This window comes from Anguilla rostrata, chromosome 8, assembly GCF_018555375.3.
Source record: "Anguilla rostrata isolate EN2019 chromosome 8, ASM1855537v3, whole genome shotgun sequence".
Classification (NCBI taxonomy): domain Eukaryota; kingdom Metazoa; phylum Chordata; class Actinopteri; order Anguilliformes; family Anguillidae; genus Anguilla; species Anguilla rostrata.
The window spans coordinates 48,235,077-48,255,679 of NC_057940.1; the positions used below are offsets into that span (position 1 = coordinate 48,235,077).

The 20,603-nt window shown below is 44.4% G+C and overlaps 1 protein-coding gene across 2 annotated transcripts; it reads left to right on the plus strand.

Annotated features, from left to right (window-relative positions):
• The first annotated feature begins 266 nt into the window (after positions 1-266).
• LOC135260209 (Golgi phosphoprotein 3-like A) lies at positions 267-15,336 on the plus strand. 2 transcript variants are annotated; one of them, XM_064345425.1, is made up of 5 exons: positions 267-434; positions 1,766-2,000; positions 7,658-7,789; positions 11,640-11,754; positions 12,653-15,336. In XM_064345425.1, exons 2-5 carry the CDS (start codon positions 1,827-1,829, stop codon positions 13,078-13,080), a joined length of 849 nt encoding a protein of 282 aa, XP_064201495.1. In that variant the 5' UTR covers positions 267-434; positions 1,766-1,826; the 3' UTR covers positions 13,081-15,336. The 2 variants fall into 2 exon arrangements, with proteins under 2 accessions (XP_064201495.1, XP_064201494.1); XM_064345424.1 differs by having other exon boundaries at positions 268-434; positions 1,798-2,000.
• Positions 15,337-20,603: the final 5,267 nt, after the last annotated feature.

Consider the following 20,603-nt stretch of genomic DNA (forward strand, 5'->3'; position numbering starts at 1 on the left):
GGTATAGTTAGAAAAACTGTTATAACTGTAAGAATTGTGGATCGCATTTAATAAAGAAAGACCAAATATTAAATTCTTCTGCGTTATAAAACCTATTGGATGAAGCTAGTGCCAATCTGGTTGAACATTACGTTTGAGGATTAATGCTATGTATTTCTAGTCTTTCTGCTATACTATTGGTCAGTTTCTCATTCCTCTCACTGTGATTGGTTAAGTTCTTGAACAGCAACCGCCGCCGGCTATCAGTCTAGGCTGCAAATGACTAACAGGAAGTTTTATATATTTACTTAGCAGGGACTCTAGGAAGTAGCTAGCAAGCCAAATAGCTTGCTATATAGCCTGTCGGACGAGCTGTCAACGCAGAAAAAGTTTGGATGAAACATTTAACTGATCTCTAAAACAGCCAAATAATACGGAATACAAAGATTCTGACAGTAAGTAGAAACTTATATATTGATGTTTGTAATGTTCCGTATGTCATGTTTAACTAGTTAGCAAGTTAGAGCTGTGTAACAAACTGCCTCGCTACGGTAGGCTATCTCTTACAACTTTAACTATGTAGCTAGCTAGATTGCGATCTAAATGTTTTGCGAGACAGCTTTATGACATGTCGCTTCGTAGTAGTTACTTATATGACTCTAAAATTGTTCTCAGAATGTTTTTGTCTCGGGAGCATTTACTGTCGCCAGATCGAATAAATTGTGAAATGTTATCTAGCCGTTTTGAAATATGCCAGTGAATTTTGGCTATCAAGTTTGGATGACCGAGGAGACGGCACATGTCAGGGGTAACTGATGGCAGCTCCGAGTTGGCAAACACATCTTTTTGCCTATTTCTTGGTTCATAATAGTAATCATATCGCACAAGTCACAAGTACCAGTTTTTAATATAACAATTTAAAGCGTCATTTAACGCGTAAAAAAACTGCATGCAATGTAAATTTGAATCATTGTAGAAGATAAACATGAAGTTCGAACCGTATATGCTGTAACTTTCGGATGTCGCACAATCACCGAACTATTGGATGGGCATCCAAGCCAAGAACAGCGGCTGGCGCTCCATGCAACGAACTAGCTAGACAGCCAGCTTCAATCACTAGGCTACACTGTGTTGCTAAGCACACCTTTGGGTTGCTTCTGTATTGTTGCATATCGAGACAGTCGCTGAACAAACCTGTTTTTTTTTTTTAGCGTGTTCGATATGGGGGGGTCATCTGATACTTGTTTTGGCGACAAAAGAATGCCTGCCCATCTGAATGAAACGCGTCGTGCGTCTGAATGGGGGTGGGTTCGGACGAGCCTTTCCCACAGTACTTTCATGGCACCTAGTGTCAATATCCGCGTGCGGCTATGGGAGCGCCAAACATCCTATATTACACAAGCCCGCAGTTCGCAGGGACTACCTGATACCGGTAATTTGTGCACTGGCCTTCTTTAGGCAAACATCAGTCTTATAGCTTCAGGACAATGCGATATTATTCCTACGCATTTATACGTCTCGTGTTCTTGAGTGTCAGAGTATGGGGTTTTAATGGACGACATTTATTTATTTTATTGCTGTTTAGCAGGTGTCATAAACTACTTGTTCAGGTCCTCAAACAAGCAGTTAAATGGCGAGTAGGCAAGCTGGACTTATGTAAATACAAATATAGTTTTTGTAATGTAGGCTATGCTCAATAAAACATGTGATAAGGGGGTGTTATCCTTGAATGTTCAGACAGACGGGTGTTGCATTTAACACAAGTAAGCTGTATTCCTGTAATAAGGAGGACGTGTTCCCGGTTCCGCCCAGCTGTAGCCCAGGTGTCCAGGCCGGCAGGAGGCAGGATGAGCACACTGACCTACCGGAACCGTCGGACTGAGGCCCCGCCGGTGAGGCGAGAGGAGGAGGACAGCGACGCGGGCCGGGGGGACGTCCCGGAGGAGGACCAGGACGACTCCAAGGACATCCGCCTCACCCTCATGGAGGAGATCCTGCTCCTCGGCCTGAAAGATAAGGAGGTACTTGGCGCTGCCGCCGTCTGCCCAACGAGGCTGATCTCAGCCCAGGCGTTCGGGGGCGTGGCCGCTGGCCAAACCCTCGCCCAAGACTGGTCTGAGATGAGTACTGTGTCTGCTGTGTTTCAGGAGCTTTCTTAAAAGGGCAGTGTTGCCAAGGGCGATCTGTCACTAGGTCAAGGGACTTTCAGAGCTATCCTTTTGGGTTTGAACCCCTCCCCAAATAAATAAATAAATAACAATAATAATAAAATACCTATAAACATGTGAAAGTTGTCCACAAACAACCTGAAATCCAAAGTGTGTCTGTTGGGTTTTGAATGTGCCCCCATTGAATTCCTGACTGTTTCCCTGGGTATGGCCGCCTATTCCATGGAATCAGCTGAAAACGGCAGTGGAGCTCAGATACTCATTAGTTCTCTTTGTGAGTGCTCAAAGATGTATCTCTCCTCTGGGGAAAATACCAGTTCTCCCTGTTCTTGTGAACACTTGCGATTTGAAAGACAGAAAGAAAAAAAAGACATTTTTTTCATGACATATTACGATTTCAAAACAAAACAAAGTATCTGCCTTTGGGCCGCTGCTGTCTGAGCAACTGGCCGGATTTCTTGAAATCTTTCCACAACAGGATTTTCCTGTTGTGAAAAAAGGGGCTAAAGGGCTTAAAGAAGGTTAACGAACTGTTAAGATGCTCCTGTGTAATGCTGCATTCCTGTTTAACCAGTCGGGCGGCACTGTGATGAGCTTGCAGCTCTCCTTCCTTCTCCGTTTTAGTTGGTTTATTACGGAGGGCGCGGCTTACAGGGCGAAGCAATCGCAAAGCGGGGGGAAGGCGACTTACCTTTGCACCCTGTGAATACTGCACAATTAAAATCCCTTTCAATTTTTTTTTAAAAAGCACAAAAAGGAAACCTGAATTATTAAGTTCTGGCCATATATAGCGTTTATGCCAGCGGCCAGCTCTGTACATGCACATTAAATACGATGTCCAGTTTTGTTTTTCCCACAGTAAATGTCACCGCACTTCTGTCTTTGATGGTTGTCTTCGTAGTTTCTCAATATTCTATCCGCAACAAGGGCTGTAAATAGTTATTTCCTTAGCTTGCATTGTGACACACTCAGATTAAACATACTTAAGTTCACAAGTGCTGGGCGTAAATGCGTTTATTCGTTTGAACGCATCCTGTATGAACACGTGTGTGTCCTGATTCAGGACAGCTCCTCTTCCGCATTGTTCCTTGAGCAAACTTCCCTGATAGTGTGTGTGTGTGCATGTGCGTGTGTGAGAGAGTGTGCATGCTTGTGCATGTGGGTGGGTGTGTGTGTGTACTTGTGTGAGAGAGAGATAGCGTGTGTGTGAGAGAGAGAGATAGTGTATGTGTGTGTGTGAGAGAGAGAGATAGTGTGTGTGTGTGTGAGAGAGAGAGAGAGTGAGTGACTGCATATCTGAGTGACAGAGAATGAGTTGTAAAGCTCAGAAGACATGAGGCTCAAACCCTGTGAATCTGTAAAGAGTGTGCCATCTGCAGCCTTGTCTCCAGGGTGGGTTGTGAGGACCCTATGACAGAGACGCCCAGGCAGAGTACTGTGGCATTCAATACATGCTCCCAGTACGACCTTGACGACCTTGGGGAACGGTGTATTCAAATCGACTTCCACCCAGTGCCTGCGCCACTGTCCCTGACTGCTGGTGATGTCATCGCAACTGAAGTGGCTCAGGTGCGCTCTGCTCGGCCAGCGAGAGCCAGTCAGAGGTCATAAGCAGAAGCCAGTCAGAGGTCATAAGCAGGAGCCAATCAGAGGTTATAAGCGGGAGCCAATCAGAGATTATAAGCGGGAGCCAATCAGAGGTAATAAGCAGGTCACACGAATGTACAAACTTTTCAGGTATGATAGGGTTGTAAAGGGTCAGAATATTTCCGGTAAATTTAAGCTCGGGAATTTTGGGAATTTTGCACTATTTCAATATAAAAATCTTACCTTTTAATAGTGAACTTATTTGGGGGGGAATACCTATAAAAAACCTGGCATGTTTTGGTTAAAAGGATTCCCATTTAATTGAATTGTAAACATGCACTGCATTCAGCAGCGCACTCTTCCACTAGCCTACATGTACTGATAATTTGCCAGCATCCCTTTAAAGGTGCAGTGTGTAGAATTTAATGGCATCTAGCGGAACAGACTTGGCAGAAATGAAATATAATATTCATAAGTATGTTTTAGTTAGTGTATAATCCTGTGAAAATAAGAATCATTGTGTTTTCGTTAGAATGAGCCCTTTATATCTACATAGGGAGAGGGTCCTCTTCCACGGAGGCCGCCATGTTGCACCGCCAGGTTTCTACAGTAGCCCAGAATGAACAAACGGCTCTAGAGGGGGCGCATTTGCCTGGGTACCTTCCAAAACACGTGTTTTTTACGGTGTTGTCGTCCTTTTTAGTACAGTCTGGCTTGATTGACAATCCAGTTATTCAGTAGGTGAGAGTATAAGTTTTCTAATGATGTATAACATGTCTAATTTTGCTTTTGGAATAGAGTTTCATTGGTCAGCGTAATCGAAAGTCTTGTTATCATCGCATTCAGTTACGCATTCACTCTGTGGTAGCAGTAAAATACACTGCACCTAACGAAACATTAACGATTTTTCGTAATTTCTTAGAAAATACTATTATTATTGAGGACTTCTGGGCATAGTTATGCCATATGTTTGCTGATAGACCTAGCTGACATCGTTTTCTGGTGTAAGACAGAAGCGGATAGAAATATATCATTGAAAACAGATAAGATTTCATCATTGCTATGTAAGTATTACTGTTCAAAATATTTCGGTTATATACGTTATTTTTGAAATTGAGTGTCTTTAAATAGGTTAGTAGTGCAATAGTCTTTCTATGATTTACCATGCAAAGCAGCTAAAGTTAGCTAACATTAGCAATAAAACGCTACCATAATGCGGAACAATTAACAACATAATCGCTATCTTACTTGTAAGCTATGTAAGCTGTAAGTTTTACAGACTAAGTAACTAAATGCAATTTATAAGTCTATCAAGGAACCTCATCACTTGACACTTGGCTACTCGATGCTGTCGTAGACGATGACATCATTTTTGAAACTTACAGGCCACCGTAGCTTCTCCTATGTCGTTGGAAAGGGAGGGGTGAGGGGGGTATTCATTTGGTTGCAATCTGAAACCTCACCGCTAGATGCCACTAAATTCTACACGCTGCACCTTTAAATAGGAATTCAGTAAAATTACAACCCTCTGCATGCACAGTGCATTATCCCATCACGTGTGCAGCCCACATTACTGCCAAAGGACTACATGCTTTTCAGGTAAGTTTTGATTATATTACTGGAGTGAATATATTTGATATTTTTTATGATATTTCAGTTAACTGGCATATAGTAGCCTAATGCAAAGTACACAGTTTATACCTTGTTAACACCTTCTGCTAGCTAGCTGTTACCATGTGATGTAGCTTGATTGAGGATGCTTATTGAGTTTTAATTAATCTATTTCCATTCATTCTTTATTGTAAAACATTTATTTTTATAAATGAGTTGTTCACTTTAAACCCTAAGGCCTACTCTGAATTGTTATTTTGTTGTGTTTTGTTTTTGTCATAGAAAAAGGGGTTGTAACTAATATTTTTCGTTGACGAAATTAACGCCGTCTGATAAGTAGGATATTTTTATCGCTGTGAAACGGCATGGAGACGTCGTATAAATATTGGTAATTTTGGACAAGCAATTAGCTTCTCTTCAAAACTTTCCGTCTTTGGTCATGTAGTGTGCTGCGGAAGTCACTTGGCACTACTCACGGTATACTACTCGTCACTAGAACCGCGGGGTCAACTGACCCCTTGCAGAGTAAAATGGAATGTATTTTGTTAATGTTTATTCCACATGTCTGTCATTCCTTGACTTTTTCTAAAAACTCGCGCTTCTACTGTCTATGTAAATAGAATTCTAAAACAACACTCGAAAGACTGTTTTTAGGGGGTTTTTTTAGGTGTTAAGAGAAGTCTTTTTTTTGGAGGGGGGTCATAGGGAATGTTTGCAATTATGTCTGCTTATGATATGGTAAAGTGTTTGTTTCTATCTGCATAATGACATGGTAAATGCAGCCTGAGCAAATAGGGCTATATTTACATTTTATTCCCGTCATTTCCCGTTAATTGCCATAAATTCCCATTAATTCTCATAAATTCCTGTTAATTCCCATGGAAAGTTTCCGTCCATGAATATTCCAGGAATTTTGCAACTGTAGGTATGGATCAGAGTTCCCCTTTTGGGGACTTTGGGTGACTATGGTAGACCCACTTCAATTAATTCAATTGAATACTTTCCCCAACTTCAAGGTTTAAAAACCCATTCACACTACTTATCATGAGTCGGGGAAAAGAAAAACAAAAAGCACAAAAAAAGACCTTCTGGCATTATCCTTTAATTCGGCTTCCGAAGAGTAGGTGTTGCTCTGCTTCTGGACAGCTGGGCTGAGTTTGCTGGTGTTGTGTAGCGGATCGCCTCGGACGAACTTCACCCCTCAGGAAATGGAGTGCCTGTCAAACAGGCTCTTAGGGTCCTCTCAGGTGTGACTCTTGCACAATGCCCGCTGTCGGTTTGGCCTAACCAAAGCCGTCATTATGCAAAGCAAGGTGTGGCATGACCGATAACGTCTTTCTGTTTTCATTGGGTTGGTCAATGCCTGGAAAAATGCTTGAGTGTTTGGTATATAAAGGTATTACCTGTCATCCTGGTTGGAAAGGCTGTAAAATGTCTGATTATACAGAGAGCACACACTGTAACTGTGGACCCTTATACTGCACAACAGGGATGTCACATTCCAGTATTGAAGTGTGACGGTGTCTGCTGGGTTTTTTGGGGCGTTCCAGCACTCCAGTGATTAATTAATTAAGTCGTTAATTAGCTAAAGAGCCCACACACCTGGTTTCCAAGGCCTAACCTGGTGGCTGAAAGGAAACCATGAAACCACCCAGACACTGCGACCTTCCAGGCCTGGCGTTTGACACCACTGGTAGACAAAAGCAATGGACGTACGAGTTGTCATCCAGTAGATTAAAATGGGTTTGTGGGCGGGGCTTGGTACTGGCCGCCCTACCGGTGGCTTCGGACAGTCGGTGGGCGGAGCCTCACGCCGAACGTGAGAGGCAGACCTCGGCCGCCGATTGGCAGCGGTCGTCTGGGTGATGCGGGAGCCGGAAAGCCGCCGTGAGCTCCCGTTTGGCAGGACGGCCGAGAGGTGCGGGTGAAGCGTGGGGGTCGAACCCGGGGCCAGGGAGATTGTGTTTTTTAATTTATTTGACATATTATCAGAATCCAGAGGCATCGGTCAGATGTGTGGCGTGGGGCATAGGGCAGCTGAATCTCGAGCTGACTGCGCCCCCAAGAAAAAAAACCAGGGCTGCCCAATCCTGTTCCTGGAGATGTGCCATCCTGTAGGTTTTCCTTAATTTGGCACATTTATGATTCTACCATTTGGCAGCTCAACGAGATCTCTAGCTGTCGAACGATTTTGCTTTTACTGGAAAAAGACCTGAGTCTTAAATCATGCCGAGCACTCGCTTTCTTTCACGAATGTGCTGAGGGTGTGCGGTGCGTGACCCGGGCTGTGCCCCTCTGCTTCTCCTCGCCAGGGCTACACGTCCTTCTGGAACGACTGCATCTCCTCGGGGCTCCGCGGCTGCATCCTGATCGAACTGGCCCTCCGGGGCCGCGTCTACCTGGAGCCCGCCACCATGAGGAAGAAGGGTCTCCTGGACCGCAGGGTGGGTACCGAGCGCCCAAAACCGGGCTGCCTGTTTGTGGCTCACTGCCTTGTCTTGTTGCGAGATGTTGCGCCAGTGCGGTTGGCTCCAGTATAGGTGTTTCCGTCACCCATTTCAGCGTGAGTAAAATGATAACAATACAGCAAAAATACAAGGTCAGTAATTTTTTTCCACACCAAAAGGTTGTCGCAGTATGTTGCAATGTGTCTCCCCGTATGCCAGTTTGTTACGTTGTGCTATTTGGACAAGATACTTTGTGGATGAGTCAGGGACAGTTTGCATCACTACCGAGTCACGGTATCTCACACGCTTAATGGATGACCGGACTTCATGTCCCTACTCCGCAGTCTCTGGCTCCAATTCGTACAACACGGTGGCGCTCACAAACTATACTACCCGGGCTTCAAGATGATTTTCACCAAGCCAACGGGTGACGTCATGGTGACTTTGTCTATATATTTTTTTTAAGTCTATGGTACGCACGCATAGTAGAGTAGAACGCTTCATTGGCTAGCACTGTAGAACTCTTGAGTGTAAACATTCTTTTTGCTTTGTGAGGAACTGTGAACACTGTCTTATTGGCTTCCGCTGTAGACTTCCTGAGTGTCAGAGAAGCACCCCGTTGGCTAAAACACTGTAAAACTGAACACAAGCAGAACATTGCTTTTGTTATTCCAGCTATGAATGCCCCAAAGGTTAATTGCCATTGAACTCTTGAGCTCAGGAACTCACATTTGATGAAGTCAAACTCCACACACAGCCTGTATTTTACAAAGGTCTCTGTATTTAGAAGAAGATTGTCTTTTGTTAAGACGTAAATATAACGCAATACATTGATGTATGGAAATATCTGCCAGTTTAAAAAAAAAGAAAAAAGTTTTCCTCTCTATAAGCTGACGGACACACACCTGTCCCACCGCATGCCTCTAATATGTGGTGTCAGATTGCCTAGCAACGCTACATTCTATGCCAAACCTAGTGCTTAGTGAAGACCAGACAAACAAGATCTAGCCTATTGGAAAGAAAAGGACACATTTCTTGCTCTTGTTTGCAGTGTGGGTGTCAAACATATCAAACTTAAGTTCCACATTCTCGGTGTCTTTGAAGCACCTGGGCACACAACCTGGCAGTTTAACTCTTTAGTGAGCGGAGAAGCACACAGGCTCTTGTTTGCAATGTGGTTGTCGATAACGTCATGCTTAACCCCTTCACGCACATGCCAAATCTGGCCAGTCCTTGCCCATTTAGGGGTACCCTATTTAAAGCTTTAAAACTCCAGACGTGAACACCACAGAGACTTGAAAAATGGTTTAAATGAAGCATGACATTTGTACCATTTACAATACTAACTTAGATCCATTTAAATTCATGATTTAGGAAGAAGTAAAAGGCCACAAATACAATTGTTTGGCAAAAAAAAGCAAAAATGAATTTGCTCTTTTTTAGTTTGCAATGAAATACTGAGAGATCCCATATATGAAACCGGTTAAACTATACATGTCCTGGATTAAAAACTCCTTGACCACAAGTGTGTAAAATCTAAGGGTGGATATGTAGAACTTCTGAAGATCTATGAAGCAAAAAGTAAGCAGTGTACCCAGTGTCTCCAAATTTATCCAAAATGTCTAAATTATGCATTGCTGTAAATCACAACGTAATCATGTATTTCAGTAGAAATCAACTGTTTTGACTCAAGAAACCCACTTGCATCATTTTAAAGTGGGAATTACAAGATTTTTGTCAGTAAATTGGTCTAAAATATCTAGGGGTCCTGAAACATATCCAAAATCTCTCCAGAAATTTACAAAATGCTTTTCGTCCATTATGAAGCATATAAATGTGGCCCTTATGAAGGTTTAAGATGAAACATTGATTAATAATGCAAAAACATTGTCACAAAATGTGGTACAGTACCTAAATGTATAATATTAAAACAATATTCAACCTTCCACCAAGTTTTGGTGATGTTCCAGCTTTCACGTCATATCTGGTGCATGAAACACAAACACTACAAATCACCAACGAACTTTTACATTACAGTGTGAAATATCCTCATTATAAAATACCACTAACCTATTTAAAGACATGCAATTTCAAAAATAACGTTTATAACCGAAAATATTTTGAGTAATAATACCTACATAGTGATTATGAAATGTTATCTGTGTTCAGTAGATAGAGACAGAGAATCAAGTCTTTCTCCTCTTCTGTTTTACTCCAGAAACTGATGTCAGATATGTCTATCAGCAAACATATGACTTCGCTATGCTCAGAAGTCCTCAATAATAATAATATTTTCTTAGAAAATATTACTGGATAAATTAATTGTCAATCAAGCCAGATTGTACAGAAAAGGGCGACAACACCGTAAACAGCATGTTTGGTATTACGCACAGCTATTTTGGAAGGTCCCCAGGTGTCACAAATAAGCATATATTTCATTAAGGCATTATGTTTTCGGTTTGTCCGTCTGTCCGTCCGTCTGTCCTTCCATCCGTCCCGATTCTTGTGAATGCGATATCTCAGGCACGCCTTGAGGGAATTTCTTCAAATTTGGCACAAATGTCCACTTGGACTCAAGGATAAACTGATTAGATTTTGGTGGTCAAAGGTCAAGGTCACTGTGACCTCACAAAACACATTTTTGGCCATAACTCAATAATTCATACGCTAATTGTGACGAAGTTTCACACAAATGTCTAATAGGATAAAACGATGAAGGCGGGCGGTATTTCTAGTTTAGTGGTGAAATAATATTTTTATGAATGCCCAGATGGGTGAGGGGTGTATTTGCAGAAGAGACTGCAGGGTGGGGTGCTTGTTAAATGAACAACAGGCGCGACAATGATGGCACTGCGAAACTCCATATTTGGCATAGTTGTCATGTATCGTCTACTAATGAATGCTGACTACTAGGGGTATTGCGCGAAGAGGTTAACAAGAAGTTCCCAAACACAGAACTGAGCAATTTAACTCTGAGTGAGCGGGGGACCACTCTGCAGAGCGATTAATACTTAAAACTTCGGTAATGAGTGCAGCAGATTTTTCGGAGGATTGTCTTAACACGAAGACGTCAGCTGGCAGTATTTGTAGCTGGCTCCGTGCCAGCACTGGCCTGTGAAGAGCGAACCAGCCAATGGCCCACTGTTCCGCTTTCTTTTGGGCTGTTAGCGCTCATGAGAAAATGGCGTGTTGCTAATCAGCTAGCGTTCATGCTGAGGTGTGAATCATTATTGAATTCGAAACTTTATTATTCATTATTAAATTCTCCCTCCCATAAACATGACTCACATTTGTGTACTACAGTGAGGTGCTGCTGTTGATAAGGGTGTGATGCTTTATCAGCATAAAAGCAACGTGGTCTTCCTGCAGCCGTTTTATATACTAGATCCGTAAACCATGAAAATGTCAACATTTTATCACGTCAGCTGACCACGTGCATGTCCGTTACAGCTGAAGAATTCATATATATATTCCCAGAAAACTGAACGAAGCTGAACCAAGCTTTCCCAGGATGTCCTCTGTTGAACAGAACATTTAAGAGCTGAACTTCATACACGTTTATATTGTACTAAATGTAATGTACATACAGGTAAAATGTTAATTTCCATGCGGATTTAGACATGCTTCCGTGTGCTAGTGTGTTAAATAGCCAGTGCGCTGTTGGATAAGAGTCAAACGTCAGTTACTGTCGCTGGGCTTGTGGGGTTCTCCACTAGAGGGTCTGGGGAGGGGGTGCCGTTTAAATAAAGGTTACCCCCAGGGCCTGGACTAGGATGGTCCTGACCAGTGCGCTGACTAAACCAACTTCTTACCGCTAACAAGCAACCCCCCCCCCCCCTCCCCCCAGGTGCTGGTGAAGTCCACCGCCCCCACCGGAGACGTTCTCCTGGACGAGGCGCTGAAGCACATGAAAGCCACGGAGCCGCCGGAGTCGGTGCAGAGCTGGATCGACCTCCTCACAGGTGAGCCTCTCCCCTCCCGTCCACCCGGAGGGTCACAGGTTCAAAACCTGGGCTCACAGAGGAGATGCTTGCCATCCAAAACACCCAAGGACAGGGGCGTAGGAAGACATGTCCCCCCAATACTGGAAACAGTTAAACTTATTCCCCACCAATAATTGTACCAAAAAAAAAAAGTTTGCATGTGTTCTAACTTTTTAAAAAATTAAAAAAAAAAAAAAAAAAAACACTGAAGAGAATGTGTGGTATGAGAGGAAGCTGAGGGAAGTATTCATAATCATGTCTACTGAAGGCCGTTTACCTCTGCACGCTATTGCTTGAGCTCGCCATCAGACGCTCAAAAGCTGAAAAATAAGATGATGTAAGCTCATATCTGATTCACATGTGAAGTATTCGCATTTGATATAATAATACGATACACAAGTTAAGCTGTAAGAAAAATGATCTGCCTTTTAGCTAGACTTTTGCTACAGTCTATCGAAAATAATTACTCGCGGTTTTTCCCCTGACAACATAAAAATATGCGAATGAGTCATTTAAGCCACAGGTGTCAAACTCTACGCCTGGAGGGCCGCAGTGTCAGCTGGTTTTTGGGGTGTTCTGAGCACAAGTGTTTCATTTTATGATTGGCTAAGGGATCCGCACACCTCATTCTCAAGGCCCTGATTGGCAGCCGATTGAAAGGAAGCCACAAAAACCCGCAGACGCTGCGGCCCCCGTGGGATTCAGTGCGACGGCCCTGATTGGACCGCTCGCCCGACGTGTGTGTTAAGTGTGACGACTGTCAGAAAGCGCCAATCTGCACACCGCCCTAATCTGTTTAACGCACCGCTTTGTTTTCTCGCGGCTCGATCGCGTCTTCCCCCCCCTCGTTTCCCCCGACAACCCGCCCCGTCGCCAGGGGAGACGTGGAACCCCATGAAGCTGCACTACCAGCTGCGGAACGTGCGGGAGCGCCTGGCCAAGAACCTGGTGGAGAAGGGCATCCTGACCACGGAGAAGCAGAACTTCCTGCTGTTCGACATGACCACGCACCCGGTGACCAACACCACGGAGAAGCAGCGGCTGGTGCGGCGCGTGCAGGAGACCCTGCTGGAGCGCTGGACCAACGAGGCGCGGCGCATGGACCGCCGCGCCCTGGCGCTGCTGGTGGTGGCGCACGCCTCCGACGTGCTGGAGGGGGCGCTCACGCAGCTGCCCGACGACCGCTACGAGGTGGCGTCCGGCCGCTCGCGCGCGCTGCTGGACAGCGACCCCGACGTGGAGAGCAGGAAGCCGCAGGCCTGCGAGATGATCTGGGCCGTCCTGGCGGCGTTCAACAAGGCCTGAGCCCCCACGCCGCCCCCTTAACCCCCGCTGCTCATTCAGCACCCCCTCCCCCCCACCCCCACCTATGTCATCACAGACTCATCTCTTTGAACAATCTCCCCAAACCCTGTCACAGCTGTCCCCTAAAACTCGTGGGGGTGGGGCTTAATTAAAGGGAGGGTGGGGGGTGAGGCTGGGAGGGGAGTGAAGTTGAAGTCTGCAGCCTTTTTGAAACCTGGCTTTTTTTTTTTGTTGCTGTTGTCCTACTTTTCCTCGGGCGTCCAACCTTCAAGAGTGCTTTCTAAAACCTGCCCTTCCGGAACTCTGGGGTCGTTACTACAAAATTGGCTGTCTTCGAAGATGCCTGATTTTGTCTCTATTTTATTTTATTTTATTTTTGTTTGTTTTGTTTCGTTTTTTTAAAATCTGATGTTTTGTCTACTTCCTTGGGACGGCATCTCAAATGGGAAGTACGGTAACGGAGAGGCACCAAATACTTCCCCGACAGCCTCAAACTGCTGTTATCTCTTTGTTACTGTCTGAAAGATGGCACTATCTATTTGCCCTCTTATGTTGTGTTTAATGTATTTTAAACACTCTCTAGGTGCAAGTAAATACGTTTTTTTTTGTTGCACATTTTGTACATTGTCCTGGGGCTTAAGGGCACTAGGGACCGTGGAGGAATGAAGTTTGCTGGCATACATTTACTTGGCACAGCAGCAGCAGCAGAAGAAGAAGAAGTAGAAGCAAAGAAGAAGCTGTAAAAATCTGAGCTGCTTGCTTTCTGCCCAGGGGGAACACAGACTTATGGGTAAAACTTTTACAGCATCTCCAGTTCTTTTTTTTTTTCTCTTTTAGATTCCCTCTCTTATGTTTTATGGGGCTATACTGCCAGAACCTGTGTACTGTAGAAAATATGAATGTATTTAAATGAAGGGCTTTTGACGAAAGGACTTTCCCTTGGTAAATATCTGTTGTTTGACTGCCCTTTTTTTGGAAAGAGGATAAACAACAATGAAAGGTGCCTGAATGAAATGTATATGTCGTTGGATATATATTTTCTAAGGCATGCTATTACTGATTATAATATTTTTGTTAATTGCTAAAGGTTATCTTGAACAAAGTCTATCGTCCAGGTGGATCCACAAGCCAACTGGGGTCCTGAACAGTTTGTATTTAGCTGTCTCTGTTGAAGCCTGTCTGTTTATGAATGAATGAATGAATGAATTCTTTTGGGTTTATTTTATTTTATTTTTACAAAAAAATGTATGATTTATTAAGTGAATTCTTACATGGCTATACAATAGTTGCAACTTCAGTTCTAAATTTTAACTTATTTCTTTCTTTAATATATACATGATAATACCTGTGAGATACTTGCTTTGTTAGGAGACCAGCCTTCTGAGAATGTCCTCAGAAATAATGAAACATTTTCAAAGTGCGCCTGGGAAATCTGCAACTTGCCTTGTGGAACGCCAAGCATGTGAAAACGACTTGCAGGCCCCAGTGATTGAAGGGTTCTCTGGTTTCTAATGTTCCTTTTTGAATTCTTCACACAAGAATTTAGTGAAGAATTTGGACGTCTCAGTTCAGGCCAGCTAGCTGTCGATTGATTCAATCAATCAGTCAATCAAATTTTATTTGTATAGCGTATTTAACAGCAGTTGTCACAATACGCTTCTCAGACAACCCTGGCCTAAACCCCCACAGGCGCAAGCCCTAAATCAGCAGTGGCAAGGCAAAACTCCCTGTGGCAGACGGGAAGAAACCTCGGAAAGGAACCAGGCTCAAGCGGGAAACCCGTCCTCCTCTGGTCGGCTCAGGGTGCCTGCTGGAAACAGTTGGCTGAAGCGGTAGCCTTTGTGCCGGTGCAGAAGAATAAAAACACGCGAGGGCACGCGCGTTATCGCTGGGAAGAGTGCGGTTTATTGCGGGCGCTCAGTCTTAGTAGAGTCTCTGCTCCGTTTCCTGTGTCTGTGCCTTTTTGCTCATCTGAGTAATTATATATTTGTGTTTTATTATGTTGTTAAATTTGAGCATGTCGTCTCTACTGGCTAACATTACCAGGCACCTTAGGACTGGGCATTGCTGAGAAAAACTGCACTGTATTTACGATAAAATATGAAGTGCTTACAAGTTATTTCTCTGTTTGTGTACATGGGTTATTTTTGATGATGTCTTATACTGCACAACAGCTCCCCCTCTGGTGAATATCGTTCCCACTCGTGGGACCACACAGCACTGCTCTTGTGAGAGACTAAATGTGTTCTCATGCACCATCTCTGTCCTTGTTGTCTGTGCCTGCTCTCTGCCCGTCCAGATAAAGCCATTTGGCTCCATGCTAGCTTCTGAGCATAGTTTGTACACTCCTGTAGCTGCAAATTGTGGCCAGTGATGGGAATGAAGCTGGTTGCTAGGGGGGATGGTTCAGCCAATCGGCGACCTGCATGCGGCAGGCTATGGCAGGGGCCTTAGCGATGCCAGATTGTGTGTTGTGTGTGTGTGTGTGTACGTGTGTATGTGGTGCATGTGTGTATGTGGTGTGTGTATGTGGTGTGTGTGTGTTTGTGTCCTTCTGCCTGTGGTATGAGAACTGTGAAAGGTAGAGCTATCCCAGAGAACACGCACACATACACACACACACACACACCACACACACACACACACCACATACACACGCATACTCACACCACGTACACACCACATACACACCACACATCACACACGCACACGCATACACACACCACATGCACACACACATATGCAAACACGCACAATGCTATGACTTTCTCATTTTTTCTCTCTCTCTCCCTTTCACTCACACAGTCTCTCTCTCACTCACACATACTCTCTGGCTGTTTACACCATCTGGTAAAAATGACCCAATTCAGTTTTTTTTGCTCACATCTGGCACAGATCAGATATGTATAATGAAAGTGTAAACAGGAAAAAAGCACATGGATTCAGATCTGTTTTGTGGAAATAAATCGGATAGGAATCAGCTATCTGCCAACGTGACTGTCACCTGAATGCATAGGACGGAATTTCCCAGTCATTGCGATTCACACGTCATACAACAATCAATATTTTCATACTTTTTTGCATTTGAATGACGTTGTGGACCTAAGATGCTTCGAAAAGCAACAGCTTGAATTATTATTTCCGTCTCGTTTTATGTCCGTTGTAGATGGGGATATGGCCGTGGCGGCAATACTTTCATGCCGGTAAGCAAACCCTCGTGTGCGCATGCAGGCTGTTTCCAGCGTAAGCCATGTGAGCACAGGTATCGGGTACAGCTCACTTTTAAAAGCAGATGTAAACAGGCGGTGAGAAATAAAAAAAAAAAAAGAATACAGGCAAAAAATGGGAACTGGGTATGGAGACCTGCGGTGTAAACGTAGCCTCTCGCTGCCTGCGGTTGGGAATCCTAGCCGTTCCCGCCCGAAAGCTAACCGAGCAGCATGCGGGTTGACTTCAGCGCTGGCTCACATCTCAGTGACACGCGCACCTGCGCACCTGCCTGTGCCTGAGGGGGCAGGGCTTTCACCGCACACCTTCCACCTGTGAGCCCGCCCACTTCACTCTTTCCTACAGTTAGCCAAGCCTCCTCATTGGCTCAAACGGGTCACAGTAATTTTCCTCTCCGCCTCGGCTGCTGAGTGGGGAGTCTTCTGGCACAAAATGGCCGCCGGGCCTTACCCAGGTGGGAGCTCCACTTTGGTTACTGAAGCGAGCTTCTCCCCGGTTTTCTGAGACCGTGAAGGGAAAGGCGCGATATTAAAGCCGTCCTTCTCTGAGACGGTGATTGACAGCAGTGATTCACAGGATTTTGTAGCACTGTAGCTGGGAAGAGTGTATTCTGTGTCCCATGACTGTACTCTGAGAACTCTGTGGGTTTTTTACACAAAGCTTGTTGTGGGGAGAAAAAAAAAAGAGAATCTACGTTTCACCCTCTTGTGTGTATGTTTTTTTAGGCATTGGTGCTGCCTGAAGTTGCGGACAGGAAAACAGGATAGCTCAAAGGTCAATGGCAGTACAGCAGGTTATGTACACTCAGCCTCCAACATTCCTCCCTCTTTGTGCAACTACGGGAGGTTGGCAAGGTAGGATATTTAAAGTAGGAGTTACGGTACAGGAAGTCCTTTGTCCTCGTTCACACCCCTTAAAGGCTGAATAGGCGTCAGATAAAAAAGCTTCGATTTCAATGGCAAGAAGGCAACGTTAACAATGTGGAGCCGGGCATCTGCAGCATAAAGAATCTGTGTCATTATAATCTTCTAGACTTAGCAGACAGGAAAAGTCTGTTGTGAAAATGAGAGCTGAGTTGTATTGAAGGCTCTCTTAAGAGGTGGAGCCCCTGTTGGCTTTAGAGTTGCTGTTCAGCTCAGCGTTGGCATAGGTATTTTGCATATGTAGTACAACAGTGCAGACATGACAAAAAATAATTGTATCCCTTGTAGCAATCTGTATCTTGATGCCACTCATTTGACAACAACATTTCTGAGAATTGTGTTATTACAGTGCCGTGAAAAAATGTTTCCCTTCCTGATTTCCTCTATTATTGCATATTTGTCACACTAAATGGTTATATATCTTTAGACAAAATGCAATATTATTATTTTTTTAATGGTTGAATTTATTTAATGGAAAAAAAGGAATCAAACCCCGCTGTCACCCATGTGAAAAAGTAATTTCCCCTTTAAACTTAACTGGGTGCATGACCTTTTTCCAGCAATAAATGTAACCAAATGTTCCTATAATTTGATATTCATCTTCTTTTCAGAATTGCTTTAATTCAGACAAAGCTTTAATCCTGCCACAGAATCTCTATTGGGTTCCAGTCAGGGCTTTGACTAGGTAACTCCAAAACTTCAACCACTCAGATGTGAACTTGCTTTTGTGTTTTGAGTCATTGTATTGCTGCATAACACAATTGTGCTTGAGAGTACTATTGTCAGAGTACAGACCACAGTCAAATGAAAACACAGGCGCAGTGTTACTTTTTGGACTATAGGTGGAGACAAAGACCCTGGATCGAACATTTCAGCTATTGCGTTTTAAAATTCACAACCCTACCGCTATAACTGAAAGACAACAAGCCTTATTCTGTTTTCTCCTTTTACTTAATAATAATAATAATAATAATAATAATAATAATAATAATAATGATAATAAAAATAATAATAATAATAATAATGAAAGTTGAAGAAGAAACACATAGGTATACATTGTTGTGACACATGAATCGGTGCATTTTTCCGAAAATTCACATAAATACGAAATATTTCTTTTCCATAAGGGTGTGTGAAGCAGAAGGAAGATGGAGTTAAGGGTGGGAATTCAAGCGAATGTAGACCCTTTACTATAAACCCCTCCCCAGATCTATAGCACCACTAATCTGTGCAGTGAATGGGTTTGACCTGACCTTAGAACTATAGTCCTATGCCTTAACATCTACCCATACCCATACAGTTTGTTTTGTTTTGTTTTGTTTTGTTTTGTTTTGTTTTGTTTTGTTTTGTTTTGTTTTGTTTTGTTTTGTTTTGTTTTGTTTTGTTTTGTTTTGTTTTGTTGTTTTTTGGTGGTGGTGGGGGGTCCACCTCCTTGTCCTCCAACATATGAAGGGTGTGTGTTGGGTTTCTTTGGGGGGGGGTATCTGGTGATGCTTTAGATTTTGCTTTGGTTTTGGTTAACTTCTGATGCTGTGCAATGTTAGCAGTGGCTAAATGCATATGCCACACCCCCTGGGACATCTGTGGGAGGAGCTACTGCCGTGGTAACCTTGGAAACCCCAGCATACATAAACCTGCCCCACCCCTGCTATAGGGCAGCAAAATCAATACTACTCTACAGAGCCTGGGCTCCTGAGGACAGCTAGCCTGTTCTACTGGAATAGAGCTAGCCTGTGCTCCCGGAGAGAGGTAGCCTGTGTTAATGGGATTAGCTAGCCTGCGCTGCTATGGAGAAAGCTAGCCTGTGGTAATTGGGAGAGCTAGCCTGTGCTACTGGTGAGAGCTAGCCTGTTCTTCTAGAGAGAGCTAGCCTGTGCTAATGGGGAGAGCTAGCCTGTGCTAATGGGGAGAACTAGCCTGCAACACTGGAGAGAGCTAGCCTGTGCTACTGGAGAGAGCTACTGTTCGATTTGCCACTACAGCGGTCCGCCAGTGGACAGGCCCTGCCGCTAGTGAACCGCCACAATTTGCAAAACTCCAGCGGTCCGACGGCCGGCCGACCGACAGACCTACAGGCGCGCGTGTTTACCGACCGACAGACCTACAGACGCGCGTGTTTACCGACTGACAGACCTACAGACGCGCGTGTTTACCGACTGACCTACAGGCGCGCGTGTTTACCGACTGACAGACCTACAGACGCGCGTGTTTACCGACTGACAGACGCGTACACGACGGCCGTGTTTACCGACTGACAGACCTACAGGCGCGCGTGTTTACCGACTGACAGACCTACAGGCGCGCGTGTTTACCGACTGACAGACCTACAGGCGCGCGTGTTTACCGACTGACAGACCTACAGACGTGCGTGTTTACTGACCGACAGACCTACAGACGCGCGTGTTTACCGACTGACAGACCTACAGGCGTGCGTGTTTACCGACTGACAGACCTACAGGCACGCGTGTTTACCGACTGACAGACCTACAGGCACGCGTGTTTACCGACCTGACAGACCTACAGGCGCGCTGTTGCTACCACTTTAGACCAACTAGGCTCTGCGTGGAAATCAAACATGCACTGGAGCGAGAAGAAACCGCGCGCTCGCCGAGTTCTGATGAAGACTGCAGATTCATTCCTCTTCCTCGTTCTGTTTTTGTTTCTGTTTTTTAAGGAGTAGCACTGCCTTGTATTGATCAAAACGCAGAACTCAGTTCTGTGCTCTGGTGTGTGATTGCTTATTTATGTCCTCTACCCACACCCTCTGAATGCATATTTAACAGACAGTACTTGCCAGAGAGCAGAGCTGTGGTCAACAAAATTGACTTGTGACCTGGGGGGTGTGCTTTTGGATCAGGACCCGGTCTGGGGGCCCTGTGAACAACGGCCTCAGGATAAAACAGCCAGCCGTGTAAAAACGAGAGGTGTAAAATTTTCCCCCCACCCCACCCCACTTTTTGAGGGAATTTGCAGAGCAAGTAAATAAGCAAAAACAAAAAAAAAGGTGAATAAAATAAATAATAAAAGAGAAAAAAGGGAGGAATAAAATAAATAATGAAAGAGAGAAAAAGAAAGAATGAAAGAATAGAAACAGCCTCGAAGCAGACCTCGGGATCATGGTTTATTCATCCTGTTCGGTCCGCGAGTCTGGAACCCTGAACCCACTTACAGGAGGGGGGGGGGGCATCCAGTCGCCATGACCGCCGGGACACTCGCTTCTCAACTCCGAGCCCGAGTTAGCTTAGCAGTCGAGGCGCTCGCTGAGTATATCGATCCTCATGAAAGGGCCGGAAAAAAAGAAAAAAAGAAACAAAAGCAAAAATTCAGCCTTCACTTAAATTCAAGTCTAGAAGGTCAGGACAAAAGCGCTAT